Raw genomic sequence first — 9,533 nt, 5'->3', positions numbered from 1 at the left:
ACAGAGAAAGGGGCGGGGATTTAGAGGCAGGCACGAAGCCACGCCTCCCCCGCGCGCGAGAGACAGCTGAAGGGGCGTGGCCTTGAAGTAGGGGCGGGGCTTCCTGGGAGAAGGACCTCCCCTTTAGCCCACGCGCGCCCCTTAAAGGGCCCCCGCCCGCGGAGTGGGTCCCACTCGGTTGGAAGATGATGCTGGGGAGGGAGGTGCGGCTTCTGCTGATGATGATGATGCTCCTGCGGGTGGGCGCCCTCCCCTGCCCGGAAGGTGAGTCCCTCCCTTTCTGCCCTCAACCAAGGCACCACTCGATCCCTCCCCGCAGATGGCCAGCCAGGCTCCCCTTCAAAGCCTCCAGGGAAGGAAGGAAGGAAGGCAGGAAGGAAGGAAGGGGGCGCACACAGAAGATAATAATTCTCCATACAGTTGGGCCCCTCAAAGCCCTTTAGTAATCATAATAATCATCATAATAATCATAATAGGAGGCACCATTAGATCCCTCCCGACAGATGGCCATCCAGACTCTACTCCAAAGCCTCCAGGGAAGGGGACACGTCCAGAGTATAATAATTCTCCATAGAGTTGGGGCCATAAAAGCCCTTTAGTAGTAGTAGTAGTAGTAATAATAATAATAATAATAATAATAATAATGGGAGGCACCATTCGATCTCTCCCGACAGATGGCCATCCAGGCTCTACTTCGAAGCCTCCAGGGAAGGAAGGGGGCGCACACAGAATACAATTCTACATAGAGTTGGGGCCCTAAAAGCCCTTTAGTAATAATAATAATAATAATCATCATAATAATCATAATAGTGGAAGGCACCATTCGATCTCTCCCGACAGATGGCCATCCAGACTCTATTTCAAAGACTTCAGGGAAGGGGACGCACCCAAAATATAATTCTACATAGAGTTGGGGCCCTAACAGCCATTTAATAATAATCATAATAATCATAATGATGGGAGGCACCATTCGATCCCTCCCGACAGATGACCATCCAACCCTCTGCTTAGAAACCTACAGAGAGGGGAATGCCAGCAAAGTATATTTCTCTCTTGTGTCCCTAAAAGGCATCTGTTCTTACCCATGTAAACCAGTCAGGGAGGGAGGCACCACTCAATCACTCCTGACAGATGGCCACCCAGCCTCTGCTGAATAAGAAGCACACCATTCGATCCCTCCCGACAGATGGCCATCCAAAAATCTGCTTAGAAACCTACAGAGAAAGGAATGCCAGCAAAGTACTGTGTCCCTAAAGGCCATCTGACCCATGTAAACTACTCAGGGAGGGAGGCACCACTCAATCACTCCTGACAGATGGCCACCCAGCCTCTGCTGAATAATAATAATAGTGATAATAGATAGTGTAATAGATGGTCTCTGCATAATAATAATAATAATAATAATAGAGAGATAGGATCTTAGAGTTGGAAGAGACCTCACAAAGAAGCACACCATCCGATCACTCCCAAACAGATGGCCATCCAGCCTCTCTTTGAAAAGTTTCCAGAGAATGGAACACCTCCAGAGTATGTTTCTCTGTAGAGTTAGAAGGCACCATTCGATCCCTCCCGACAGATGGCCATCCAGACTCAATTAAAAAAAACCCAGCAGAGGGGTCCCTAAAGGGCATCCAGCCTTACCCACCCGATCCCTCTCGACAGATGGCCATCCAGCCCATTATGTAAAAGCCTCCAGTGAAGAGGGTACCTCCAGAATATAGTTATCTCTAGAGTTGGAAGGGCTCCCTCAAGGCCATCTAGTCCCACCCCATTCTGCCCTAAAGGAAGGCACCATTCGATCCCTCCCGACAGATGGCCATCCAGCCTCTCCTTCAAAGCCTCCAGGGAAGGGGACACCTCCAGAGTATAGTTCTCTCTAGGGCTCCCTCAAGGCCATCTAGTCCCACCCCTTTCTGCCCTAAAGGAAGGCACCATTCGATCCCTCCTGACAGATGGCCATCCAGCCTCTCCTTCAAAGCCTCCAGGGAAGGGGACACCTCCAGAGTTTTTTTCTCTCCAGGGCTCCCTCAAGGCCATCTAGTCCCACCCCTTTCTGCCCTAAAGGAAGGCAGCATTCGATCCCTCCTGACAGATGGCCATCCAGCCTCTCCTTCAAAGCCTCCAGGGAAGGGGACACACCCAGAGTATATTTCTCTCCAGGGCTCCCTCAAGGCCATCTAGTCCCACCCCTTTCTGCCCTAAAGGAAGGTACCATTCGATCCCTCCCGACAGATGGCCATCCAGGCTCTACTTAAGGAACGCCAGCAGAGGCGACCCGAAGGGACATGGAGCCTTACCCATGTAAACAAGCCAGGGAGGCAGGGGCGGCGCAACCCTTACGCAAAGTAAGCAGTCGCGGTAGAGTTGATGTTGCCCAGGGGTGCAATAGACCTTGACGTATGCGAGTTGTAGTTACTGGGATGTATAGTTCACCTGCAATCACAGAGCATTCTGAACTCCACCAACGATGGAATTGAACCAAACAGGGCACACAGAACTCCCACGACGATGAACAGAAAATATATATCACTGATTGGTTGGGGGACTGAAAATTCCCTAGGGCCGCACCTGACCCCTCTCGACAGATGGCCATCCGGACTCTGCTTAGAACCCCTCACCTTCTTCTTTCCTGCCTTAGGCTCCTACCGTGACCCCCTCGAGGGCTGCCTCCCCTGTGACGTCTGTGACCGTGAGTCCTTCCTTGGGGTGTAAACAAAATCATTATGATTGATTGATTGATTGATTGATTGATTGGTGAGCCCCTCTGCATTTCCCCCCCTTCCTTCCTTCCTTCCTTCCTGCCTCAGAAGGGCGTTCCTACCTGCGTCCCTGTGGCCCCGAGGCCAACGCTGTCTGCAGATGCCCCCCGGGAAGAGAGTGCGGGGGCAACACCTGCGTCCGGTGCGACTGTCCAAACGGTCAGCAGCCCACCAAGAAAGGTCAGAGGTCAGTGGGGGGGGGGAGATGGGGATGGTGTCAGTGGGACCCCCCTTCCTTGCGTGACACCCCCTTCCTTGTTGCTTTCTCTGCCAGGCGGCTGCCAACGCTGCCCCAAAGGGGAGTTCAGCAACGGGACCTCAGGACCCTGCCGCCCCTGGAGCCGGTGAGTCCCACCAAGGCCTGCTCACACTGAGGGCTCTCTCAGACTGAGGACTTTCTCCTACTGAGGCCTACCTCACACTGAGGCCTACCTTACACTGAGGGCTCTCTCAGCCTGAGGGCTCTCTCCCACTGAGGGCTCTCTCCCACTGAGGTGTACTAACATTGAGACCTCTCTCCCACTGAGGGCTCTCTCCCACTGAGGTGAACTAACATTGAGACCTCTCTCCCACTGAGGGCTCTCTCCCACTGAGGTGAACTAACTTTGGGACCTCTCTCCTGCTGAGGGCTCTCTCCTACTGAGGTGAACTAACATTGAAACCTCTCTCCCGCTGAGGGCTCTCTCCCACTGAGGGCTCTCTCCCACTGAGGTGAACTAACATTGAGAACTGTCTCCCTCTGAGGGCTCTCTCCCACTGAGGGCTCTCTCCCACTGAGGCGTACTAACATTGAGACCTCTCTCCCACTGAGGGCTCGCTCTCACTGAGGGCTCTCTCCCACTGAGGCGTACTAACATTGAGACCTCTCTCCCACTGAGGGCTCTCTCCTACTGAGGAGTACTAAAATTGAGAACTGTCTCCCGCTGAGGGCTCTCTCCCACTGAGGGCTCTCTCCCACTGAGGTGAACTAACATTGAGGCCTTCTCATACTCAGGCCCTTCTCCCACAGAGACCTTCTCTCACACAGAGGTTTACCTCACACTCCTCAGGACAACACTAGATTTGGGGGGTTGATGTTGTCATTTGGGAGTTGTAGTTGCAAGGATTTATAGTTCACCTACAACCAAAGACCATTCTGGACCCCACCAACAATAGAATTGTAAGACGAGGCTTCTCTCACACAGAGGTTTACCTCACACTCCTCAGGACAACACTCGATTTGGCTCACTAACTCTAACAGTGCTTGACTCACACTTTTGTAATAAAAAAATACAAGCAGCCAAGTGGGCTAAGTGGCTGTGGACCTGTGTGTCGTTGTTGTCGTGCCCCCCTGGTAGTCATGGTTGTGCCCCCCCCGCCCCCCGCTAAATCCTGTCTGCTCCTCCTCCGCAGGTGCCCCCCCGGCCTGCGGATCCAGACGCCTGGGACCGAGGAGAGCGACGTGGTTTGCCAGCCGGAGCTGGGGGCCCCCACCCAGCCTGACCCAAGGAGCCCCTCCAGTAAGAGAATGGGAGGGGTCCCCTGCCCCATAGACAGAGAAGGAGGGAGGGAGGAGAGGGGGGAAAGAACGAGGGAGGGGCGGAGGACCCCCCAGAATCTTCCCGTCCAATCCCTTGAGACAGGCACTCGTCCAGTCGTGCCCATCTCCGTTTCAAAGCTGAAGAGCCAGCGTTGTCCGTAGACACCTCTAAGGTCATGTGGCCACTGGCATGACTGCATGGAGCACCGTTACCTTCCCGCCGGAGCAGTACCTATGGATCTACTCACATTTGCATGTTTTCGAACTGCTAGGTTGGCAGGAGCTGGGGCTGACAGCGGAAGCTCATCCCCCCCCCCCCCGGATTTGAACCTGTGACCTTTCAGTAAACAAGCTCAGCAGCTCAGTGCTTTGACCCACCGCTACTGGGGGATCCCCAATAAATGAGACAGAGAGATACATAGAGAGAGAGATGATTGATTGATGATACATCCAGACAGACAGACAGATAGATAATAGATAGAGACAGATTAATAGATAAATGATACGTATAGAGAGATGATAGATAGATAGAGACAGACAGATTAATAGATAAATGATAAATAGAGATAAATAGAGAGATGATAGACAGATAGATAGCTGATGCATAGAGACAGACTGATTGATTAATAGGTAGGTGATAAATAGAGATAGATAGACAGATGATTGATAAATGATATAAAGAGACAGGCAGATAGATAGATGATACATAGAGACAGATAGATTAATAGATAGATGATGATAGATAGATCGATAGATAGATAGAGACAGATTGATTAATAGGTAGGTGATACATAAAGATAGATAGACAGATGATTGATAGATGATACATTCAAACAGACAGACAGACAGATAGATAGATAGATAGATGGAGACAGACAGATTAATTGATAAATGATACATAGAAATAAACAGAGAGATTATAGATAGATGATTCATAGAGATAAATAGGCAGATGATTAATAGATAGATAGATAGATAGATAGATAGATAGAGACAGATTAATAGATAAATGATACATAGAGAATAGATAGATAGATGATTGATACATGATACACTGAGACACACAGATAGATAGATAGATAGATAGATAGATAGATAGATGATGCATAGAGATAAATAGACAGATGATTGATAGATGATCTAAAGAGACCGATAGATAGCTGATACATAGAGACAGACAGATTGATAGATAAATAGATCCATAGAGATAGAGAGATGATTAATTGATTGATAGATCATACATAGAGATAGATAGATAGATAGATAGATAGATAGATAGATAGATAGATAGATGATGCATAGAGATAAATAGACAGATGATTGATAGATGATCTAAAGAGACCGATAGATAGCTGATACATAGAGACAGACAGATTGATAGATAAATAGATCCATAGAGATGGTACATAGAGACAGATAGATTGATAGCTGATGCATAGAGACAGATTGATAGATTAATGATACTTAGAGATAAATAGAGAGATGATTAATTGATTGATAGATCGTACATAGAGATAGATAGATAGATAGATAGATAGATAGATAGATAGATAGATAGATAGATAGATAGATAGATAGGTAGGTAGGTAGGTAGGTAGGTAGGTAGATAGATAGATAGATAGATAGATAGATAGATAGATAGATAGATAGATGATACATAGAGACAGACTGATTAATAGGTAGATGATAGATAGATAGATCAATAGATAAATGATACATAGAAGTAAATAGATAGGCAGATGATTGATCGATGAGACACAGAGACAGACAGACAGACAGACAGAGAGATGTAAGCAGGAGAGAGAGAGAGATGACAGGAGCCTAGAACCCTGGAGTTGGAAGGGTTCCAAGGGTCATCTAGTCCACCGAGAGCTGTGGTTCTCAACCTTTCTCAACCTTGGGAGTTGTAGTTGGTGGGATTTATAGCATTCTGAACTCCACCAGCAGGCCCAAGTGACCCCTTTGTTGACCTTTGTGGCTTGTTTGGGGTCCTTGGGGGAGTGACCGTGACCGCCCCCCGCTTCTCCTCCCCCTCCCCTCCCCCCCCCAGGACCCTCCCTGGTGGTGCTGGCCGTGGCCTGTCCTGCCGCCGCCCTGCTGACCTGCCTGCTGCTGGTGCTGCTGCTCTTCCGCCGCTGGCTCCGGGTTCAAGGGAAGGCCCAGCAAGGTGAGGACGCGGACCCCGCTCCCACTTCCCTTCCGGGGGCCACGGAGGCCCCTCCCCCCTTGGCCCCCCCATGGACCCAATGGAGAAAAGTGGGATATAAATAAAGATGATGATGATGATGATGATTAATCCGTCCCTTCCCTCTCTTCTCTTCTCATTTCTCTTCCTTTCTTTCATTTCCCTTCCCTTCTTATTTCACTTCCCTTCTTTCTCTTCCCTTCTTTCCCTTTGCTTCCTTTTCCATTTTTCTCCTCTCTTCCCTTCTTTCTTTTCCCTTCTGTCATTTCTCTTCCCTTCTTTTCCCGTCTGCTTCCTCTTCCCTTCTTTTCTCTTCTCTTACCTTTCCCTCTTTTCCCTTCCTCTTTTACTTCCTTTCTTTCCCTTTCCCTTTTTCCTCTTCTCTTCTTTCCCTTCACTTCCCTTTCCTTTTTTCTCTTCTCGTCCCTTCTTTCTCTTCCCTTCTTTCCTTTCCCTTCCCTTCTTTTCCCTTCCCTTCTTTCTCTTTTCTTCTATTCTCTTTTCTTCTTACTTTTCCTTCTTTTCCCTTCTTCTTTTACTTCCCTTCTTTCTCTTATCTTCCCTTCTTTTCCCTTCTTTCTCTTCTATTCTGTTTTTTCTCTTCTCTTCTTTCCCTTCGCTTCCCTTTCCTTTTTTCTCTTCCCTTCTTTCTCTTCTGCAATTTCTCTTCCATTCTTTTCTCTTCCTACACTTCCTTTCCTCCTTTTCTCTTACCTTCCCTTCTTTTCCCTTCTTCTACTTCCCTTCTTTCTCTTCTTCTACTTCCCTTCTTTCTCTTCCCTTCGGCCACTTCACTTCCCTTCTTTTCCCTTCTTCTTTCACTTGCCTTCTTCCTCTTCCCTTCCCTTGTATCTCTTATCTTCCCTTCTTTCCCTTGCCTTCTTTCTCTTTTCTTCTATTATTTCTCTTCCCTACTTTCCCTTCGCTTCCCTTTTCTTTTTTCTCTTCCATTCCCTTCTTTCTCTTCCCTTTTTTTTACTTCCCTTCTTTTCCCTTCTTATTTCACTTCCCTTCTTTCTCTTCTCGTCTTTCATTTCTCTTCTCTTCTTCCTTTTCCCTTCCCTTGTTTCTCTTCCTTCTTTCCCTTCCCTTCTTTCTCTTTTCTTCTATTCTCTTACTTTACCTTTGCTTCCCTTTCCTTTTTTCTCCTCCTCCCTTCTTTCTCTTCCGTTCTGCAATTTCACTTCCCTTCTTTTCCCTTCTTTCCCTTCCCTTGTTTCTCTTCCCTTCCCTTCTTTCCCTTCCCTTCTTTTTCTTTTCTTCTATTATTTCTCTTCTCTTCCCTACTTTCCCTTCGCTTCCCTTTCCTTTTTTGTCTTCCTTTTCCTTCTCCCTCTTCCCTTGTTTCTCTTTTCTTCTATTCTCTTCCCTTCCCTTCTTCCTCTCCCCTTCCCTTCTTTCCCTTTGCTTCCCTTTCCTTTTTTCTCTTCCTTTTCCCTTCTTATTTCACTTCCCTTCTTTCTCTTCTCTTCCCTTCTTTCCCTTCCCTTCTTTCTCTTTTCTTCTCTTCCCTTCCCTTCCCTTCTTCCTCTCCCCTTCCCTTCTCATTCCCTTCTTCCCTTCCTCTTTCCCCTTCCTCCCTCTCCCAGGACCCTTCCACCGGCCGGCCCAAGAGGTGGACGACCTCAGCTTCTGCTTCCCGGAGGAAGAGGAAGGAGGCCGAGAAGCCTTCGGGGCCAAGGCGGAGCTGGAGAAGGTCCCTTAACAAGACCCTTGATGCTCTTGCCAGTGGAAGAGGGCCCTCCTGGTGCTTTGGACTCCAACTCCCATCATTCCTCACAGCCGCTTAAGCGTTATATCTATTTATCGAGATGTGAAGATAGGCATCCTTTAGGTCTATCTCTCTATCATCTGGCTTAAGCGGCTGAGGGGGAAAGGAAGGGGCCTGAGGCTGTGAGGAATGATGGGAGTTGAAGTCCAAAGCACGGGAGGGCCAAAGTTGACCCAGGCCTGTCCTAGAGGAAGTGCAAGAGGGGTCTCCCTCCTCCTCCTCTTTGGGGCACGGCTGCCTTTCCATCTCCTGAGTGAGTCGGCTGTGGCGGTCGGGCCCCACGGAAACCTCATCGAGGCCGGTGACGTCTTCTGTGGTTGCGAAACCGTCCGGGCCTGTGTCGATTCCCCCGCAGATTAGGAGGAAAGAGCCGAGTGGAAACTCCTCGCCGCCCCCTTCCTTTCCTTTCCCCTCTTCCTCCGTCACCCGTGGACTTTCGGGGCCACCCAATTTGCCCTTTGCGGCACCCTGGGAAGGGTCTCTCTGCCCGTGCCTCTCCGCCAACTGAGCCTCTCAACGCACATCCTTCTGAAACCATAACGGCAAACGCGGTGTCGCTCTGAACGGGCGCCTCTCTACTTTGGGGGCGTCGCCAGGCGCTCCGGGTCTCTGTGTTTTTGTCTACCTCGTTTTCGATGTTCAAAATAAACATTTTTTCTTTCTTTCTTTCTTTCTGAGAGCACGAAACGCCTGCTTCCTTTGCTGGCTGCGTCTCCAAAACTGCGCCTTTGAAGACACTGGGGTGATCAATGCTCAATAATCGATAGATAGATAAATCAATAATTATCAATATAATTTGTTTGTGGGATTCACAGAACTCAAAAACCACTGGACGGATTGACGCCAAATTTGGACACAAGACACCTCACAACCCAATGTACGTCCACTCAAAAAAATTGATTTTGTCATTTGGGAGTTGTAGTTGCTGGGATTTATAGTTCACCTCCAATCAAAGAGCATTCCGAACTCCACTAATGATGGAATTGGACTAAATGTGGCACACAGGACTCCCATGACCAACAGAAAACACTAGAAGGGTTTGGTGGGCATTGACCTTGATTTTGGGAGTTGTAGTTCACCTACATCCAGACAGCACTCCAGCACTCTGGATCTGGACCAAACTTGGCATGAATATTCCCAAATATGAACACAGATGGAGTTGGGGGGAAATAGACCTTGACATTTGGGAGTTGTAGTTGCCGGGATTTATAGTTCACCTACAATCAAAGAGCATTCTGAACTCCACTAATGATAGAATTGAACCAAACATGGCACACAGAACTCCCATGACCGACAGAA

The 9,533-nt window shown here is 48.6% G+C and overlaps 1 protein-coding gene across 2 annotated transcripts; it reads left to right on the top strand.

Moving 5' to 3' along the window:
* The first annotated feature begins 119 nt into the window (after positions 1-119).
* TNFRSF9 (TNF receptor superfamily member 9) lies at positions 120-8,908 on the top strand. 2 transcript variants are annotated; one of them, XM_067472888.1, is made up of 7 exons: positions 120-264; positions 2,639-2,689; positions 2,811-2,939; positions 3,034-3,103; positions 4,152-4,258; positions 6,329-6,445; positions 8,053-8,908. In XM_067472888.1, exons 1-7 carry the CDS (start codon positions 186-188, stop codon positions 8,166-8,168), a joined length of 669 nt encoding a protein of 222 aa, XP_067328989.1. In that variant the 5' UTR covers positions 120-185; the 3' UTR covers positions 8,169-8,908. The 2 variants fall into 2 exon arrangements, with proteins under 2 accessions (XP_067328989.1, XP_067328988.1); XM_067472887.1 differs by having other exon boundaries at positions 121-264; positions 2,808-2,939.
* Positions 8,909-9,533: the final 625 nt, after the last annotated feature.

Source organism: Anolis sagrei, chromosome 13 (assembly GCF_037176765.1).
Source record: "Anolis sagrei isolate rAnoSag1 chromosome 13, rAnoSag1.mat, whole genome shotgun sequence".
NCBI lineage: Eukaryota > Metazoa > Chordata > Lepidosauria > Squamata > Dactyloidae > Anolis > Anolis sagrei.
Note: the sequence above shows the minus strand (reverse complement) of the source record. Positions and strands in the feature narration are given on the sequence as shown.

Bases quoted from the DNA above. Each gene is read 5' to 3' on its own strand.
- TNFRSF9 (XM_067472887.1), top strand. From the start codon at position 186: ATGATGCTGGGGAGGGAGGTGCGGCTTCTGCTGATGATGATGATGCTC. The intron at 4,259-6,328 runs GTAAGAGAATGG...TCCCCCCCCCAG, and splicing joins TGACCCAAGGAGCCCCTCCA to GACCCTCCCTGGTGGTGCTG. The intron at 6,446-8,052 runs GTGAGGACGCGG...TCCCTCTCCCAG, and splicing joins TCAAGGGAAGGCCCAGCAAG to GACCCTTCCACCGGCCGGCC.